General features: G+C 37.0%; 1 protein-coding gene across 1 annotated transcript in view; it reads left to right on the forward strand.

Annotated features, from left to right (window-relative positions):
- Window positions 1-21235, forward strand: part of GFOD1 (glucose-fructose oxidoreductase domain containing 1) — a 245523-nt gene extending 224288 nt beyond the window's left edge. The window contains exon 2 of the mRNA XM_044064886.1: window positions 19383-21235. Within this exon, the coding sequence (XP_043920821.1) occupies window positions 19383-20302 (920 nt within the window). The 3' untranslated portion in view covers window positions 20303-21235. The remainder of the gene's footprint in view (window positions 1-19382) is intronic.
- Window positions 21236-21820: the final 585 nt, after the last annotated feature.

The following is a 21820-nucleotide window of genomic DNA, read 5'->3' on the forward strand; positions in this document are numbered from 1 at the left end:
CCATGATGCTATGTTCCATAGCCTTGTAGACCAGGCTCGTTAGGCTAATGGGGAGGCAGTTCCTGGGGTCCATGGTGGCTCCCCCTTTGTGGAGTGGGATAACTGTTGCTGTGCACCATTCAGTGGGTGCAAAGCCTGAGGTGAGGCTATGATTGAACATTGGTGCTTAGGTGGGGTACCTATGAACCTATAAGTGTTCTCAGGTCATTGTTACTAATTCCGTCTCCTCCCTGTGCTTTGCTTAGATCCATTTTGTGCAGTTCTTTTTCATTATAATCTAATTTGATTCCAGTGTCTGGGATTACCTGGATGTCACTAGGACAGCTCATCACAGCTTTTGCGGAGCCAAACTGTTTTGCATAAGATTTTGTAAATATATCTATAATCTGCTGTGTCTGAGAATAAATTTTAGAATCTGCACAAAGTTTATCAATTTGTGTGTCTTTACTTCTTCCATATCTTATGTATCTATAAAAAGGTTTCCTATTATGCTCAATATCTTTATATAAATTTTCTTCAAATGTTTCTTGATCTTGTCTCACACTATGCTTAATCTGTTTGCCCAGCTTGTTTATTTTAATTTTCAAAGTTGTAGTTAGACCTTTCATTTCTTATAGTTTATATCTCTCACCTTAATCAGATGTCGTGTTCTTATGGAAATATATCCCCCTGATGTTGCATGACTAGATCCTGATGTTAAACATTTTTTTGCAGTCAAACAATTTCTTTTTCAAAACTTTCCACATTCCTTCTGCAGTTTTTCAACTGAACACCTCACTCCAGTTAATTTTACATAGTGACTGTTTTGCTTCCATATAATCTGTAATTAACCTTCTGTGCACTGGTTTAGATTTCAGTTTGGCAGAATTATCTAGCAACAAATTAACTTTTATAACCCAATGAACACTGCATATTAACGGTAATTTCTTTGGGAATACAAACAGTGTCTAGTATGTTCCATCCCCTGGTACTTTTTTTCACAATATGAAGCAGTTGTAGTTCCTGAACATATACTGGGAATAATTTCCTTACTAACATTGTTGAATCAATATTATTCCAGTCTGTTTCTGGTAAATTTAAGTCCCTAGCTAATATTATTCTCTCCTCCTATGTTTCATGCAAGAAATGTATGAATTCCTTCATCAGCACTTGACTTTGGTGGTCTGTACACTCTGACAATAGTTACATGTTCCAGGGTTGTCTTTATTGTCACAGTTACACATTCTGTAGTATTGGTGTTATCATTGAACATGTAATAATCACAGGTCTCATAATTATCTTTAATCCCTGTCATAACAACTGTACTTTATACTGAAATAAGTGTAATGATAATTAATGGTAATTTCCTTTTTAAACTTTGGTAATCTAGAAAAGATACCATAGAAAGAGGAATTTTATATCAAGAGGAAGTGAAATGAGGACTAGAAATGATACAGCCAATATTCCTAATTATAGATGGTGTTTTTTAGGAATGACATAGAAGTAGAAATAAACTTACTAATGAAATACCTAAGCAGAAGTACAAGAAAGTTTAATAAGTGTGCAATGCAAAGAAAAGGTGGCAACAACAGAGATGTAACAGAGACATAGAGAGATCTTTGTGTAAAACTTAAAAAGTGGAAGTTACATTATGAGGAAATGTGGAATAAATTACAAGGGCTAGTACAACAGTGACTTCCAAGATGGCTACACATTGAGTAACAGCTTAATTCTATCTCTCCCTGTGTGAAAACAGAAATTTAGCGGAGAAAGCCAGTGGGCCTAAATTTCTGCGTAATTTTCAGTAACTAGCAGTAAGTTCATTGCCTGGATTACAGGAAATAATACAGAGGACCTGAAGGAAAATTGGCTATAAAAGGTGAAGAAGAAACACTGATTGGGAAAAGTACTGCAGCTGCACTGCAAAATGCAGTGCAACCTCCATACATGACTTCCAGTAACCCAGAGAAAAGTATAAGACAACTGCACACAGACCTAATTAAAGTAAAAGAAACACTATTGGAGTATATCAAATCAAACGATACAAGGCTGGAAAAAAATGAAGAAACTTTAAACAGATATTCAGATAAGGTGATAAAACAGCAAAACTCAGAGGTTGAAATGAAGAAAAGGCTGGCTGAATATCAGACTGCACAAGAAGAGATGTTTTAAAAAATAATAGCAATAGGACAGAACATGTAGGGGAAAACTTGAAATTTTCTGTTGTATGAAAGAAGCTGAAAGGAACATATGGTATCAATTTTATGAAAGCACAAATAAGCAACTGGACTGGTATTCCAAAACAGAAATTGTTAATTGAAAGGGCATGTCATGCGTGTGCTCTAAACATGGCTATGAGAACCCAACCTAGACCTTTAGTAGTAAAGATGCAATCTTACGAGCAGAAAGAGTTGATTCTGACTAAACTGTGGTGAAGGACAAAGCACTAAAAGTGGTAGACAGCATTGTGTTTGTGGAGAATGACTACTCATTGTACACCAGGCAGAAGAGGAGTACACTTATTCCATTATTTGCTGAATTACAAGAACACAGGAGTGAGATTCAAACTGTTGTACCCAGTTATCTTGAAAATATTTTTCCCTGGAGGGACAAAATCATTTTTTGATGAAGTGCATATGAAGGAAGAAGTACAGAAGTCTGTGTGCCAGTGAAAACTTTCCAGTGTTTCAACAGAAAATGTTTGAGAGAAGGAAAGAAGCATAAGAGTCAACTAGAGGAATTGAGAGTATGCTGGAAATGAAGCAGAGACAGGAGTTTGGGAGATGGAAATGAACAGGAATAAAACCAGTAACTTGGAAAATGACAGATGTGGGATTACAAAGTGATAATTATATTTGTGAATGTGACAGAACAAGAAAATCAGGAAATATTGGACTTTCTTGGACTTTGTTAAACTTGCAGGGGATTGTAAAGCATATCTCTACTTCATGTCATTAATGCTTGGAGAATAAAACCAGTAATTTGGAAACTGACAAATGTGGGATTACAGAGCAGTAATTATATTTGTGAAACATAACAGAACCAGAAAATATGGAAATATTGGGATTTTTTGGACTTTGTTAAACTTGTAGGGGACTGTAAAGCATATGCCCTACTTCATGTCAGTAATGTTTGGAAAAATACTTGAGAGGAGAAGAGGAGGGAAAAAGTTAACTGTAAGCAAAACAAATATTTTTCTTAATGGTACTATTTTAATAGTACACAATTTTCTTTGCATGCTTCAAAGTAAAGTTTTCTCATTTATTTTTAAGTGTAATTGAGATATTAATGTAAATATGGGCTTTTGCCAACCGTCTCACCTTCTCTTTGTTGAGTTTTAAGAAATGTAGGTACTGTAACATAAAAAAAGAAGAAAAATCTGGTTAAAAGAGCATGACAAAAGGAAAAAATAGTGTGCTTTTTCTTATTCTTGCATAATGGAGTGACTGGATTAACACCCTTAGATTAATCTAGTAAGATGTTTTAAGAGAAAGCAAGTAAATGAAAAAGAATATTGAATATTATAAGCCTTTTTTCTAGTAAAAAAATATATGCTTGGCAGTTTTGTGTCTGGTTCGCATGTCTGTAGGAGACAATGTTATAAAGAGAAATGGCTTGGAAAAATGTTTTATGAAAGCATTCAAGTGATTTCCCAGCTGAGAGATCTATAACCTTTCTTTTAGGTTATCTAAAGTCTTTGTGTATGGCTGTCAGTTTGGAACATTTGTTCCTTTTGGGAGAGTAAAACTTCAATATTTGAAGATGTTAGTAGTTTTTTGTGTTGTTATTAGGTTAATAGGTTTTAGGGGGTATTGTGAGTGTGTGTGTGTTTTTTTGTTTTTGTTTTTTTTTTTTTGAGAGCTTTTCAGTAAAACAAAAAGTTTTGCAATACATGCCATAGTTTCAAATGGAGATGTCAAGAAATAACTGTATAAAAGATTAACCCGTCAAACAGTATATACATGTAACACAAAAGCTGGGACTAAGCATTTAATAAAAAAACTGTTATACATAAAAGGTGGGAATAATAACTTTTCAAGAAAATAATGCTTTGTGTAATGTCTTTAAATGTTAATGGTATCACAGATAAATACAAAAAAGAAAGAGTAGTGAACTGTATTAAAAAATGTGGAGTGCAAATAATTATGCTACATGAGACATACTTGCAAAGAACTGAACATTTGATAAAGAAATGTTTTCAGGATGGTTATTCATCAGAATGCCTGGAACAACGGAAAGGAAGAGTACTTACATTAATTGTAAGAAGAGCTGCAATCATGATTGAAGAGGATAAAAAAGGTAATAATGGTAGATTTGTAGTACCAAGGGGCTACTGGTAAGGCAGGAGAATTATACTGATATGTATTTCTGTTCTACCAAAACTGTTACAATACAATTTTAAAAAAAAATCTCTGAGAAATAATGAGCTTTCAGAAAGGAATATTACTTATAGGTGGGGACTGGAATTTGATCTGCAACAGTGAAAATGTGTCGTACTAAGAGTTTGGAGTGAATTTACATATTATTCCACAAGATATAAAAAACTGGTTAAGTTAGAATTTGCATTTAACAGCAAAATGTGCAATTAACTGAAGGTCTTGATATGCATGCAATAAAATAAAAACTCAGGATAATGAAATAAAAATGAGACACTGGTGGTTTCCCACCTATCTGTTGAAAAGAGGAATTTAAGGCATGGGTAGTGGAAATTATTCGGGAGCTTTTAGAGAAGATAGAAATTTCTTCTGAAAATATAACTAGGGAGTGGGCTAAAATTAAAGCAGAGTTTAAAAATATGGTGGAAATAAAAGAAAGGGAGATATGGTTAAGAAGTAACAAGAATTATTTAGAGGGACTGACAAAGTTAAAATATTGCAAAATAGAGAGAATACCACAGAGCAAGAAGAAGAGCAACTGCAGAATGCTAAACAGAAAATAAGGGATTACCTCAATACTATGCATGAGTTTAGAAAGATTGCTACTAAGAAACTATTTTTTGATAACTCTTTAGCACACATTTTTTAGCACAATGACCAGGCAACAGAAAGTAGAAAAGGCTGTCGCCAAGCCTGGGGAGCCTATAACAAGGAAGATAACAAGAGATCCTGTAGAAGTATTAGAAATATTTTGGAAGTTCTATGAAAGTCTGTATAAAGCAGAGAAATATGGAAATCAAGAAAAGGTATAAATGGATATGTTTACTGAAGAATTAGATATGCCAAGGTTAGAGGTAGGTGAGGCTCAATTATTAACAGTTAGGATAGGAGGAGATGAGATAAAAAGGGTGACGTGTAACCAATCTACAGGAAATTCTTCAGGAATAGATGGTATTCCTGTGGAAGTTTGGAAGCTAGGATGGGAAAAACTGATAAAGATCTGGAAGGTTTTGTGTAACAGTATTTTAAGAGGAGGAGAAGTGCCAGCATCTTGGAAGAAAGCAGTGGTAGCTGTAATACCTAAAGAGGGTAAAGATGCATCAGAGCCAGCTTCATACAGACCCATTTCAATACTAAACCATGATTATAAAGTGTTTATATCTATAATGGCTAAAAGAATGGTAAAAGTGGTGCCAAATTTGATAGATATGAGTCAGTATGGTTTTGTGGAGGCAAACATTTGACAACATGATCCAGAGAGAAGCAGAATGTAATTAAATACCACTGTTGGTGGGTCTTGAGTCAGAGAAAGCATTTAAAAATGTAGAGTAAGCTGGGACTTATGACCCGGGCAATGAAAGCATTTGCATTCCCTGATAAAATTACAAGGGTATATGAGGGATCAGGGGCAAAAATATAACTGGGTGGGGTCCACTCTGATAATTTATGCTTGAGCAGAGGAACTAGACAGGAGTGTCCTGTGTCCCCTTTGTTACTTGCATTATATTTAGAACCATTGGCAAAGAAAATAAGGGACTCAGAAATTTAATTTAAAATACGAGTCTCAAACTCCTAGTTTGTATGCCAGATTTGGCCTGTTAACTTTTTCAGCCTGCAAAGTATTTCCCAAACCTGGCTTGCTTATTAAAAAGTAAAAGAAAATAAAAAAACATTGATAAATTCTTGTCTTTGTGACACAGATTGCCTTTAATAACTTTTCGCTCATTGTCATAACTGCAGAGCTAATGAGAAAGAGAAAGAGGCTTCCTGGAGCTGTAAACAGACCAGCAGCACAAGTGCTTTACACTCTGTGTTTCTGCAATTTGTGTGTTCTAAGCGCACTTAAAGAAGCTCTGAACATACATACAGATTGCAGAAACACTTGCAGTCTGTTGGTTTGTTTGAGCATCAGAAAGTAACTCCATGAACGCAGCTGCCCAGCTAAGCCTTACATAGAGCTGCATGCTGTTTTCAGAACTGTTGTTGACTTTGCTGAATTGGTTGATCTGAGTGGAAACTGATGTTAATGGACTCACTGTAGTAAGGAAGCTTAAGTGTGGGGGAGGCAAGATGGGTTGTTTTACAGTTTTGTAATACTATGAGTTTATCTGCCAGTATCTCCCAGGAAAAGTGTTTTGGTTAGCTGAATATCTGTTCTGTATTTTTTTTCTATTAGACTTGCACTTTCTATGTTTTTCTATTATGTGGATTTATCAGCTTTTATGGCTATTCTCACATCATGCCAGAGACGGATAAGAACAGCAGGTCAGAGAGTAGTAATAGAAAATCGGTGTACATTACCAGTTTTTCTTTGTGGGTGTATCTTTGTGTCACAGTGCCTTTTTATGGATCAGAACAAGTCAGAGTAGTAGTAGAAAATCTTTTTACATTACTAGTTTTTTTCTTTGTGTGTGTATCTTTGTGTCATAATGCCTTTTTTATTTCCTTCAGAATACATGGTTTGGATCAGCAAAGGCTTATCCCTCATCAGTCGAATATTTTTCCAAGAACGTTTTGATCAAGCAAATGTGTTTCAAGCAGTTGAGATTCCTGCTAACAGATGTAATTCTCTGAGGCACAAGATAGTCTTTGTCAGCTTGTATTAAGAAAATATTAAGTGTGAGAGGAAGAGTTCCAGGCACCAAAATGGATAGGGAACAGTTTTCCGTGTCCCCCTTCAGTTCTTATGAGATGGAGGTGAAGATGGTTGAGGTAGCATTATGTAGCCATAGATGTGTACTGCATGTTCTGTTCATGAAATGGCTAACATTTCATATGAGCTGTGTACACGGCAGGTGCCTGTATAGTAAAAGGTAATGTATTTATTTATTTTAGGCGAGTAAAAAATGTTACCAGTTCAACAGCTAACCTTTGCTAAAAGATAAAAATCAAATAAAAGTCCAAAAAGCAAAGGTATGGCTCCAAACTACAAAATCTGTTGAAATACGAATCCAAAATCCAAGAAGTTGGTGTCAGCTCAGCTTTATTCACACAAGCGCTTTCACATATAGCTTCGTCAGGTGCATAATACATGCTGATTAGAACACCTATTTATACTAACAGTTAATCATGTGACAAAACCTAGATGCAAACAATTAAAGTGAACATGCAGCTAAAAAATGTCATAAAAAATTTTTATATAAAACATTAAACAATATTACATACTCATGTATACATACATAAATATAAAATAAATGTTGTTAAAATAATTGTAATTACTTCCTCAAAGACCTTTTCTGTAATGTTGGTTTAATAGGAACATGGTCATTTAGACCATGCCCACAGTTGGCCCTTAATCTAATAATCCAACCTGCTTCTAACTCTTCAGTTCTATGTCTTACATTACCTCTTCTCACAGTCTCGAAAGTTTTAGCTAGTACTGAGAACATAAAAACATGTTTTATATCTGTTTGCATAACATGCTTGGCAAGTGCATTAGTACCATTCATTCTCTTAATGTTATATAAATGCTCTCTAATCCTTTCTCTAAGACTGTGGTCAGTCTTACCTACATAGTATTTATTACATAGGGTACAGACTGCACGATATACAACATGCATGGTGCCACAATCAGCACTAGTAGTAAGTTTGTAAAATTCACCTGTATCTGGATGTCTAAATTCAGAAGCTGTGGACACATAACTACAATAATTACGTCCCACATGGTTTGGTGCCCAAATTATTGATTAAATATTCATTCTGGGATTTATGACATAACCTAGACTTTAATGATTTCATATTCTTAAAAGAAAATTGAGGTTTTGTACCAACCAAGGCCTTAATGTTGTCATCCGTCATCAGAATGCCCCAATGCTTATTTATAATTTCTGTATACAATTTTACATCTCTAGTATAATGCATAGACATTCTAAGTCGATTATCAATGGTTCTATACTTTTTACTAGAGTGTTCAGAAAAGTAGGGTTTAGCTACGGTGGATCTCACAGCATCTATGGCTGCAGAGTTCTTCCTCACCAATCCCTGTTCATAACCCCTAGCAACCAAATCCAACCCAATTTTAGTTTTATGATGCTCGTAGTCTTCATCCCTCACATTGAGCCTTGATGCCCTAAAAAAATGATTTTTAGCAACATTGTCAAAAACAAAATTCGGATGCATACTACCCCTACTGAGTAACTGGTTGACATGACATTCCTTCTTGTACAATCTACTAATTAAGCCACCTTTTTCATCCTTACATATGTATACATCTAAAAACTGTATACCTTCCGTAGAATAATTCAAAGTAAATTTCAAAAAGTCAGACGACAAATTAATGTATTTAATAAATTCCATCAGTTGTATTTCCGTACCATTCCAAATCAAAAAAAGGTCATCCACAAATCGTTTATAAAACAAAATATATCTGTAAAATGGACCTTGCATCAAATGTTGAGTTTCCCATACCCTCATCACTGCATTCGCATAGCTATTGGAGCAAGAGCTCCCCATAGCAACACCGTTTTTCTGCCAATAAATTTCTTGATTGAACACAAAAATATTATTGCGTAAAATCAAACCCAATAAAGTTTGTATTAAATATATCTCATCCTCTTCATAGTCATTCAGTAATTCAGTGACATATTCTATACCTACAGTATTGGGTATTACAGTGAAGAGAGAGGTCACATTCAAGGTAACAAAAAACATATTCCCATTAATAATAACTTTCCTTTCTCTTAAAATTACTTTCGATGTACTAACCAAAGGTCTCAAACTCTTCTCAAGATATATAGACAAAGATTCTGTACACCAATTATTACCCGCCACAATAGGTCTCATAGGTGGTTTGTTACTATTTTTGTGTACTTTTGGTAAACCTTTAATGATAGGAATGGTAGGATTAGGTGTTTGAAAATACATGGCTAATTCATGGTTTATTAATGAACTTGCTTCTAACCAATCAATAGATTAGGTGTTTGAAAATACATAGCTAATTCATGGTTTTTTAATGAACTTGCTTCTAACCAATCAATAGATTTACTTGCAAGTTCATTAATAAACCACGAATTAGCTATGTATTTTCAAACACCTAGTCCTACCATTCCTATCATAAAAGGTTTACCAAAAGTACACAAAAATAGTAACAAACCACCTATGAGACCTATTGTGGCGGGTAATAATTGGTGTACAGAATCTTTGTCTATATATCTTGAGAAGAGTTTGAGACCTTTGGTTAGTACATCGAAAGTAATTTTAAGAGATACTGAACAATTTTTGAAAGAATTATATGAGTTTTCAAGGAAAGTTATTATTAATGGGAATATGTTTTTTGTTACCTTGGATGTGACCTCTCTCTTCACTGTAATACCCAATACTGTAGGTATAGAATATGTCACTGAATTATTGAATGACTATGAAGAGGATGAGATATATTTAATACAAACTTTATTGGGTTTGGTTTTAATAATATTTTTGTGTTCAATCAAGAAATTTATTGGCAGAAAAACGGTGTTGCTATGGGGAGCTCTTGCTCCAATAGCTATGCGAATGCAGTGATGAGGGTATGGGAAACTCAACATTTGATGCAAGGTCCATTTTACAGATATATTTTGTTTTATAAACGATTTGTGGATGACCTTTTTTTGATTTGGAATGGTATGGAAATACAACTGATGTAATTTATTAAATACATTAATTTGTCGTCTGACTTTTTGAAATTTACTTTGAATTATTCTACGGAAGGTATACAGTTTTTAGATGTATACATATGTAAGGATGAAAAAGGTGGCTTAATTAGTAGATTGTATAAGAAGGAATGTTATGTCAACCAGTTACTCGGTAGTATGCATCCGAATTTTGTTTTTGACAATGTTGCTAAAAATCAGTTTTTTAGGGCATCAAGGCTCAATGTGAGGGATGAAGACTATGAGCATCATAAACTAAAATTGGGTTGGGTTGCTAGGGTTATGAACAGGGATTGGTGAGGAAGAACTCTGCAGCCATAGATGCTGTGAGATCCACCGTAGCTAAACCCTACTTTTCTGAACACTCTAGTAAAAAGAATAGAACCATTGATAATCGACTTAGAATGTCTATGCATTATACTAGAGATGTAAAATTGTATACAGAAATTATAAATACGCATTGGGGCATTCTGATGACGGATGACAACATTAAGGCCTTGGTTGGTACAAAACCTCAATTTTCTTTTAAGAATATGAAATCATTAAAGTCTAAGTTATGTCATAAATCCCAGAATGAATATTTAATCAATAATTTGGGCACCAAACCATGTGGGACATGTAATTATTGTAGTTATGTGTCCACAGCTTCTGAATTTAGACATCCAGATACAGGTGAATTTTACAAACTTACTACTAGTGCTGATTGTGGCACCATGCATGTTGTATATCTTGCAGTCTGTACCCTATCTAATAAATACTATGTAGGTAAGACTGACCGCAGTCTTAGAGAGAGAGGATTAGAGAGCATTTATATAACATTAAGAGAATGAATGGTACTAATGCACTTGCCAAGCATGTTATGCAAACAGATATAAAACATGTTTTTATGTTCTCAGCACTAGCTAAAACTTTCGAGACTGTGAGAAGGGGTAATTAAGACATAGAACTGAAGAGTTAGACCCAAGTTGGATTATTAGATTAAGGGCCAACTGTGGGCATGGTCTAAATGACCATGTTCCTATTAAACCAACATTACAGAAAAGGTCTTTGAGGAAGTATAAAACAATCCAAGTAGTGCCAGAGACCGTCGAACCACAAAATCTCAAGAGTTTAATCCAGTAAAACTGTAGTTTACACGGAAAGCTGTATCACAAGAAAACTGTATTAACGCTCTTAGAATCAAAACACAATGTACGCGTTTTCGTCCTTACACAGGACTTCATCAGACAAAATACATCAGTTTAATCACATATAAATAACAAATTAAGTAGAATTAATTGAGTTAATTATCCAATGAACACACTCTGATAAAATTCAAATTATCAAATCACAGTGAATGAATCATGAATATTAATGAATATCTAAAGTGCAAAAGTGTTTGTTATAAGTAAAATCATTGAGAATGTAACAATATTGTATCCCTTCCTTATTAAAAACTGTCATGAAATTTAATTTTATAAAAAATATTAATAAAATAATTAAAAAGTTTAAATATTAAATAAATAAATACATAGATAAAATCATATTGAATATGTAAGACATAGAACTGAAGAGTTAGAAGCAGGTTGGATTATTAGATTAAGGGCCAACTGTGGGCATGGTCTAAATGACCATGTTCCTATTAAACCAACATTACAGAAAAGGTCTTTGAGGAAGTAATTACAATTATTTTAACAACATTTATTTTATATTTATGTATGTATACATGAGTATGTAATATTGTTTAATGTTTTATATAAACATTTTTTATGACATTTTTTAGCTGCATGTTCACTTTAATTATTTGCATCTAAGTTTTGTCACATGATTAACTGTTAGTATAAATAGGTGTTGTAATCAGCATGTATTATGCAACCGACGAAGCTATATGTGAAAGCGCTTGTGTGAATAAAGCTGAGCTGACATCAACTTCTTGAATTTTGGATCCGTATTTCAACTATTTATTTATTTTGTCTACATTAGTTTACCAAGAAGGTCTGACTAAGCAGAGTACCTTTTCACTGTATGCCAGGGAAGAAAAGCTCTAATAGTGTAATAAAGGGGCACCACTACAGCATCTATGATAATAATACTAGCAGAGAACATTTAGAACAAGTGAATTGGATATAATACAATAAGTTGACAATAACATAACTAATAATCTAATACAACAATAAAGGTTCACAGGGATAACAGTTTCAACAGACATTGTATGTCAAAAAAGAAGCAGGGAGGATTTCCCAAGATGACTGCATACTGACTGACCTCTGTGACTTTTCCAGATCTCTGAAAGGCAACCACCGTTTTACTTCTATCAAAGCAGGTACTCAGCATTCATGTGAGTCTATAGAGACCACCTCTGTCTAAACCTTTCAGAAAGCTGTGCCATATCTATTGAAGTCCTATCCACACTGCCATGAATTGCTAAGAAGACAACAGTGTGACTTCAGTATGAGGCACAGTCATCAAAACCCCGCTTATCCTTTCCGAGCAACACTGTAAGCATATAGGTGATCTGGTCAGTGTTGTCTCTGTAGACCTTACTGACTCTATGCCACATAAAATATTTTTAGAGGCAATTGATCAATACAGATTCAGTCAAATCAGTTTGCATTAAGAGCTTTCTGCCTAAAACTTAATTCTAGCTGTTTGACATTCTGCATCACATGCTGTCCTCATTTGGTTCTTATTTGTGCCTTTACTTGTTTTAGTCTTTTTTGCTGTGATATTTGTCTCCCTTTCCAATCTTAAAGCTTTATTTCCCACTTAGTACTCTCTTCACGTCGTCAAGAGTGCACTATCAGAGAGGATCTGAATTAGTCCTTAACTTCTTTTCCTTGCAATGTTGGGCAATAACTACAAAAAAAATAGATCCTGCTTAGCTCTCCACGGTTTCTATAAATTAAAGCATTCTCCTAAAGGAGGCACTGTTACCAATGTGGCTGAACTCTGGCCTAAAATTTTCAGTCATGTGCAAAGAATTTCCATTAAAATGCAAATACTATTAAATAAGGCTGTTGCACTATAACCAGCCTATTTCAAATTAGTTCAAAACATACTTTCAAAAGGAATACTTAGTTGTGTCTCAGTGAGTGCAGCACACCTAATCATATGTCTGATCATTACTCCCTTTTAATTTTTCCTGATCACTTTTGCTGTGTCTGTAGGGACTGTGAGATCCCAGTTCTGCTAACTATTCTCACCCTGGAATAGTATTTCCTTTCCTCACAGTTATGCAACCATGAAGTTAGTATATTTAAGTAAGGGGGTAAATGCCCCCTTTGCAAAAAAAAAATGTTCTTGCATAATTTGATGGTTAAAATAATAGTGTTTTTGATCCCTTGAGTTATGAGTTCTTGAACCTGTGAGTACAGAAAGTGTACTTTTATTCCAGTATTCATAGGTTCATAGGTTGGTACTAGGCTATCAGCCCTAGGGCCTATACAAGCCTAGCCATAACAATTCCCTGGCTATTTCTTCCCACACTATTTTCTTCCCTGGACCCCTGTCTAGCAGGGCGACTGACAGGATCCCCGGGTTGAATTTCCTTTCTCCCATCCAATCGTCAAGGTTCCTTTTGAAGAGGACCAAAGAGGCACTCTGCTTGACATGCATGGGCAATGTATTCCAGAGTCTGGGGAGTCTCTGGGTCAGGAACCTATCCCTCCAGCATGTTTTGTTTATTGTGATGACAAGGTTTAGATCCCTGGAGCGTGTGGCTCTGAGGGATTGGGATTTCTTTAAGTGTAGCATGTCCAACAGCTCTGGGTTTGACATGGCCTTGTATGTTAAGCAAAGATCACCTCTGAGTAGACAATATGCGACAGAGTATAGCTGGAGTTTTTTAAGGCGGTCAGCGTACGGCATCTGCTTTAGGCCTGTGATTCTTTTAGTGAGGTATTTCTGCGGCCTTTCCAGTTGTTGCAGATGTCTTGAGAGGTACATACCAAACGGGACGTTGTATTCTATAATGGGTCTAATGAGGGATGAGTACAGTGGGACAATAACCTCATTTTTTCTGGATGAAAAGCCCTTAGTGATGAGGTGTGCCACATAGAAGGATTTCCTGACTGGTGTGGTGATGTGGTTATCAAAGGTGAGACCATTGTCCACCTGTGTCCCCAAGTCTCTTATCACACTTTCGGTGTTTAGTGTACTGCCACCTATATGGTAATTCACGGATACATGTTTTTTCCCAAAGGGGATAACTATACATTTCTTGGCATTGAGCTTGAGCCCATGGCTCTGGTACCAAGCATCTGTTTCTGTAAAGCCCTTTTGTAGAGTATACACATCATTTGGGGATTCAATAATGGCTCCCAGTTTGCAGTCATCTGCGAACTTTGTTATCCAGAGTCCCTAAGTGTTGGCCTGTACTTCAGAGAAGTAGATGCCAAACAAGAGCGGTCCCAGGACTGAACCCTGAGGTACTCCACTTGTCACTTGTCTGGAGCTGGATTTGGAGTCAGCTACTTTTACAGTGTGGGTTCTATCAGTAAGCCAGTTAGCAACCCATTGGGTGATGTAGGGATTAATGCCCAGCTTAGCTATGATTCCAGAGTGGGGGATGGTGTCAAAGGCCTTGGCAAGGTCTAGATAGGGTGTGTGGACCACCTTATCCTTGTCCATGGCTCTGGAGACTGATTCAAAGAAGTCAATCAGGTTCAGGAGACAAGATCAGCCCTTCACGAACCCAAACTGGGTGGGGTCCAGTGTTTGAAGGTTGCCAATGTCTTTGTTTATAAGTTCCATGATAATACGCTCCATGGCCTTGCAGATAAGGCTTGTCAGACTGATGGGATGGTAGTTTCCGGGATCCAAGGTGGATCCCCCTTGTGGAGTGGGATAACTGTAGCTCTGCGCCACTCAGTGGGCACAAAACCTGAGGTGAGGCTATGATTAAACATGACACTTAGGTGAGGTGCCAGTTCATATTGTAGTTCATGTAGTACACAGCCCGGGATGTCATCTGGTCCCATGGATGTTGTATTCTTAGCTTTGGAGAGTGCATTTTTTACCTGTGTGGCCGTTATTACCGGAATTTGGCAATCTTCTGGTATTGAGATGGGCCATTTAGGGGGTGAGAGGGGGTGAAGTTGGCACTGAATCGATCTGCCAGGATATTGGCAATATCCTTGGGATCAGTATATTTAATGCCATTCTGTTTTAGCTCAGAGCAGATCTGAGCATTGCCATTTAAATTTCTTGACATAGTTATAGAATGCCTTGTGGTTGTCTTTGGAATCTTTGGCAATTTTATTTTCCTAACTAGCTTTGGAGGATTTTATGCGGGATCTCAGTTTCTTACTGAGGCTGGTAAGGAAGTTTTTTGTATCCTGGGATTTTCCTCTTTTCTGCTACAGTTTCTTCCTTTTGTTGTAAAGTTTGCTTATGGCAGGGGACCACCAGATTGACTTCTTTTTTTTTTGGATGAGAGCATCCTGGTTCTATTTGGGATGGCACGATTTATGCATGAGTGGATGTGCTCGTACAGTGCCTTAGTGTAGGATTCAGCAGTTGAACTTTCAGCTCCCATCTGCATGGGTGTCATGAAGTTTGTCACTTCTGACTTGAGTAGCATAAAGTTGGCTTTGGAGAAGTTTTTTATGGAGGTTTCTTTACTGGGGGGTGGGGGTGGGATGTGGATGTTAAGGGTGATTAGCTTATGGTCAGACCTGACTAACGAGGGGGTGACCATAGGTGTGGAGCATCGATTTCCCATGTTGGTAATGACCAGGTCTAGGATATTGGAGCCCCTGGTGGGACTATGTATTAGTTGATCCAGGGCATTGGAATTTATGAATTCCAAGAACCGTTGGGCAAAGGTGTTGGTACATGAGTAGTTTTCCCAGTTAATGGCAGGGTAGTTAAAATCACCCAGTATTAGGGTGTTTGTGTCTATCTTAATATTTTCCAGTATGTTTAGAAAGATGTAGTGAGAATCTTGGGGTATGGTGGGGGATCTGTAGCAAGCTATAATTTGGATTGCAGTCTTACCTAGGGTTAGTTGCACCCGGAGAATTTCAGACGCATTGTGTTGGGCAACTAGCCTGGTGGTGTGAATATCCTTTGTGAATATTGACACTCCTCCACCTTTAGTGTTTCGGTCCTGCTTTGGTGGCTGAAAGGTGTGGTAAGAGTGGTAGCCTGGTATTGCAGGGGTGCTCTGTGGAGCCTTGAACCAGGTCTCAGTTACTGCACAGATATCAATGTTCTCCATTTTTAGGAGTGCCTCGAGAGAGTGCATTTTGTGGTTTAGACTTCTAGCATTGAGTAGCATTACCTTCAGATTTTGCATGCTTGTACCTGTTACAGTAGTGGTTTTGTCCTTTGAACTTTCCTAAAAAAGGCACTATAGGGATGGCAAGAGCCTTAGCCAGTAACCTGAATCACAGGGGAGACGGGTGCAGACCATCTCTGGCAAAGCATCGTGGTCTGTCAATCATGTCGTCCCAGGCAGACAGATACTGGATCCCCTTTGAATGACACCAGAAGCTTAGCCAATTGCTCATGCTTAGTCATTTTGTCCTTATATTGTGGTATCATTCTGGGCGAAGGCAGGATGCTACTCAGGGCTAGGGTCATACCTGCCTGGGCCACATGATCCGAGAGCTCTTCCATGTCTCTTTTCATGTAGTCCAGGAAGGTACGTCTCAAGTCACTCACTCCAACATGGACAATGACAGAGTCATATTTGTACTTGTTGTGGAGTGACTTGAGTGCATGGAATATTATGTGCTTATAGCAGTAAACTAAAATACCCATATCCAAAAAGTGAAGCCTGTTCTCTACAAGGTTTATGAGTACCCTTCTTGCCCCTTCAGTAAGGCTGAAAGGCTCCCCTTTTCTCTTGGTAAACCATTTATCACATGCACTTCAATCTACAGACTTCTAGAAATAAGGCACTACCCTTCCTTAACAATGACTTTAAAACTGAAGGTTCTTTCCAGATCACTCCTTTCGACTACTTTATATTTGCATTCATTTAGAATACTTCGTTTATCACTAGAAGGAGATGAGATAATAAAGAAAGATGAAGTTAGACAAATTTTGAGGTTATTAAACTTGTATCAATTTGCTTATACAGTTCTGATATTAGAGCTCGAGGAAGATATGCAGAGGTTGGGAAATAATTTTGCTAAACCACAAATATTATAATTGAGGCCAGAACAGAAATGACAGACCAGAAAATAGAAATAAGTACAGTATGTAGGTCTGTATTAGATTTGAGATGACAATACAGTATAATGGTAAAATAGCACTGATTGTGTGATTAAATAAAGTTATTAGGGGTGAGCAGTGGAGGGAAATATGTCTTAATCGTAGATATGCAACTAAACTGAGAACATTTATGATTTTTTTCATGGAAATGTTTACACAAATATTTCTGTACCCCTATGAGACTTGGAAAAAAAAAAACATTTCCACAGACAAGTGGTTTGTGCTGGAGATGTGGTGGTTCAGGATGAGTTTTTTGGGAGCATATGCTCCAGGTACATATGGAGTTGCTTCAGTGCAAACATTGCCTGAGTAATATGCTACAACTTATACTTGGAAGAGAATTTAACCTTGGTATAAAGATGTTTTTGTTGAGATGGTGAAAAATAATTGTACTAATTTGTACTGTATTAATTGTAAAGAGGTCATTGTTCCCCTCTACTCATCACTCATTAGACCCATTATAGAGTACAATGCCCCTTTTGGTATGTACCTCACAAGACATCTACAACAACTGGAAAGGCCGCAGAAATACCTCACAAAGAGGATTACCGGCCTCAAACAGATGCCCTACGTAGACCGTCTCAAAAAACTCCAGCTTTACTCTGTCGCATATCGCCTACTCAGAGGTGATCTCTGCCTAACATACAAAGCTATGGTGAACCCAGAGCTGTTGGACATGCTCCACTTAAAGAAATCCCAATCCCACTGAGATACACGCTCTAGGGACCTAAACCTTGTCACCACAATAAACAGAACATGCCGGAGAGATAGATTCCTGTCCCAGAGACTTCCCATACTCTGGAATAAACTACCTATCTATATCAAACAAAGCTCGTCATTAGCACTCTTCAAGAAAAATCTTGATGATTGGATGGGAGATAGGAAATTCACCTCAGGGATCACTTCTGTGGCTCTGCTTGACAGTGGCACAGGAAAATAATTTTCTTGGGTGGCAAAAGCCAGCGTACCTTTTCGGCTGGGCTTGTATAGGCCCCAGGGCCGATAGTCTAATACCTACCTATGAACCTAAAGAAGTGAAAACATTGCTATATTTAGTACTGATAGTGGCTAAGAAGGCTGTAACAAGAAAATGGAACACCAAAGAATCCATCAGTAAGAGAGGTGAAAAATGAATTCATAGACTAAAATATGCAAATAAGGACTATTAGATATCAGAAACAAAACGTCATAGTAAGAAAATGGCCCATATAGGTTGCTGTATTGGAATTTGAGCTTAAAAAGGATTTTGCCATATGAAGTCACTGTTCAAGTTATTAAGACTTGATTTAGAGTATAAATAAAATAATATGGTTACTAATTAATTCCTGATTTCAAGTTAGATTGTAAATGTTTTATTTGTGTGTTTTACTGTTTTTGTTTAATGAGCAATCTTAGATCAAACCTGAGATAGCTGATTGTGATACTTGAATATGCATGCTTAACGATGCCAAGATATCGATAACTAAATGTAAGCACCGACTATATGACATAAGGCTGCTTTATTACTATCATATTAACAAATAAATATAAAATGGTTGTATCAGCATTCATTTCCAAAATAAGTGCACAATGCATGAGGATGAAACAGTACAGAAAAATGTTACAGACTATTTACATCACTCAAAAAAACATATGTATAAGTTATTTGCAGAATGCTCTATTTTGCACATGGACAGTTGTTCTATTTTATTTTTATTTATTTACTTACGTACTTATTAAGCGTGCTTACTCATTTTATGTCACAGTTTTTGACTGAGAGTGGTTTTCATACCATATGAATCTCAATCACCTAATAAGCATCTAATACAAGTTATGTTTCCTCAGTCACTACTCAGTGTTTCTGTTTTGTCTTGACCCTTCTGGCTTGGCATCTCTTACCAGTATCTGATGTAGAACAGTTTAGGAGTACAATGGCTCTTGTGCTCTCCCCAGTCAGTTGTCCTAGAAGTCAGCGAAGTCAGTATGGCTATGATGTTCAGCTTCAAGCTGGTTCCGTACTGTATACAATTCAATCCATTAGTACATTATCTTTCTGCTGGAGACTGTCGGCACTCAGATCTTACAAAGTGACTGCATTTCGCAAGCAAATTTAGAAATTTGTTGAGTGATAGTTTACAATAGAAAAATACAATGCGTGTATTGTGTTATATGAAAGTATGAAATGCACAGACTTAGACTTTTTTTATCTCCATCTCTTTAGGTATTGGAAAGAATGTAATTTGTGACAGAACTGCTACACCCCTGGATGCCTTCAGGATGATGTCAGCTGCACACTATTACCCTAAGCTCATGAGCATTATGGGGAATGTCCTGCGCTTCTTGCCAGCTTTTGTGAAGATGAAACAGTTGATTCAGGAGGGCTATGTGGGGGAATTGCTTGTGTGTGAGGTACAGGTGCATAGTGGCAGTTTATTGGGTAAAAAATATAACTGGAGCTGTGATGATCTCATGGGTGGAGGTGGTCTGCATTCTGTTGGCAGCTACATTATTGACCTCCTAACTTTCCTCACCAGCCAGAAAGCAGTAAAAGTTCATGGGTTCCTGAAAACATTTGTGAAACAAACAGACCATATCAAAGGGATACGCCAGATCACCAGTGATGACTTCTGCACTTTCCAGATGGTTCTAGAAGGTGGGGTGTGTTGCACTGTGACATTGAACTTTAATGTTCCTGGGGAGTTCAAGCAAGAAATTATCTTGGTAGGATCTAATGGACGACTCACTGCAAGTGGCACTGATTTGTATGGGCAAAAGAATGATGCATCACAGCAGGAGCTAATTCTAAAGGATTCTGCCCCCATCAGCAGTGCACTGCTCCCGGAAAATGCATTTAGCAACATACCATCACCATATCTTAGAGGTACTATCAAGATGGTCCAGGCTGTCCGCCAAGCATTCCAAGACCAGGATGATCGTAGAACATGGGATGGTAGGCCACTTACAATGGCAGCCACATTTGATGATTGTCTTTATGCCCTCTGTGTTGTAGACACTATCAAAAAATCCAGCCAGACAGGTGATTGGCAGAATATTGTCATAATGACCGAGGAACCTGAAATAAGCCCTGCTTATCTTATCAGTGAAGCTATGCGCAGAAGTCAAATGCCCCTTTACTGCTAGTATGTTCACTTTCCTAGCACAGAGGAACTAAAAGCAAGTCCTGCATGATTTGATTTGCAGAGTTGTTGACTTGTGTATAACTGGCATACATGCATGTGGCACAACAGCTGTCCAGAAGAATCACCTAACATAGGTTACAGTGTTCATTAAGCTCCAGTTTAACAGTGAAGGAACAGATGGCTCTCTCCAGATCTGTATTTAATTTTGACCAAGTATTGTGTAGCTGTTCTTTGTTACATACAGACTGTACATGTAGTATCTGGAAATATTTACAAACATCAAGAAGTGTGAAGGTGAAGGAAGTTAAGCCACACTTCCAAAGCAGTTTACTGCAGACATTATAACTGATAATGTGTATGTGTCTGTTCCTTGTCTACTTAATTACTAGGCATTTTCAAGAAGAAAAGATAGAAAATTCTCCAAACTGCTCCTGGTGTGTTTTGTTTCCAACAGAAATGTACCCAGCCTGGTAAAAAAGTGTAATATTTATTCACAAAATAACCATTACTGTGGAGTAGAGCAGTGATTTGCAAGACTTGTAGTATGTAGGGAATTTAAAGCAAATTATGGCTGAAGCTCATGTACCAGTTAGTTTGCTTTGCAGATCCTAAGAGAACTAGACATCAGCTGATAAGTTTGTCTTTTTTATTTTCATTTGTCACAGATAAATGTTGCCAAAGGGAATGTGCCACATTTTGTATTCTGTATCAAGTGGGGAAATATGCTTTTCTCCCACAAGAAACTCTCAGATCATACTGTACTTCGTAAGCACATTGGTACTGCTTACTGCATCATGGTGCATAAGTAGAACATTAACATTTTGTGTTCCTTTACTTGTAATTTATTAGTAAATGTGCCGTGAAATAATTGTGCTTTAATAAGGAAATGTGAAAGTGCTAATAGTGGCTGATTAAATGTATTGAGCGCATTCAACCCAGACTACTGTTCTACCAAGCTCCTACTTGCAGAGACGGTGCTACATCACTTGGGAGGTGAACTTATACGTAATGTGGAAGATGGACCAAACAGGCTTAATTGCCCTTAGCTGCATTCTGGGTTTTAATTTACTTCTCCACCCCAGCACATTACCTTTATAGTCATTTACATTAAATGATTAAACAATTCAAACATTATTCTTGAACCCATTAAGATTATTAAGCCATCAGATTCAGTGCATTCACATTAGCTTGCATACAACCCTCATAGCCATATCCTAAAATAGGTTCACTGTCATGAGTGGATATAAAAATCCACATCTGCTTCTACCAGTTTTTATGTTGGCATGGGCAGCATTCTAATGATCTGCATTGCTGCGGCCAAATGTGCCAGCTGAGTTTGGCCTTACACCTGCCACACCCAGGTAAGCGACACTCAGACCAAATGCAGAGTGTTTTTACAATCAGTTGCTCTGCATGATCTTATCTATCTTGCTTATAGTCCAGAACCTTCCAGTGATATTTTTTCCAACAGTAACTGAAACGTGTCCAGGATTATTTTGCATATAGACTGTGTTTCCCA

Source organism: Protopterus annectens, chromosome 3.part0 (assembly GCF_019279795.1).
Source record: "Protopterus annectens isolate FY-2018-M chromosome 3.part0, PAN1.0, whole genome shotgun sequence".
In the NCBI taxonomy this organism is placed as follows: Eukaryota; Metazoa; Chordata; order Ceratodontiformes; family Protopteridae; genus Protopterus; species Protopterus annectens.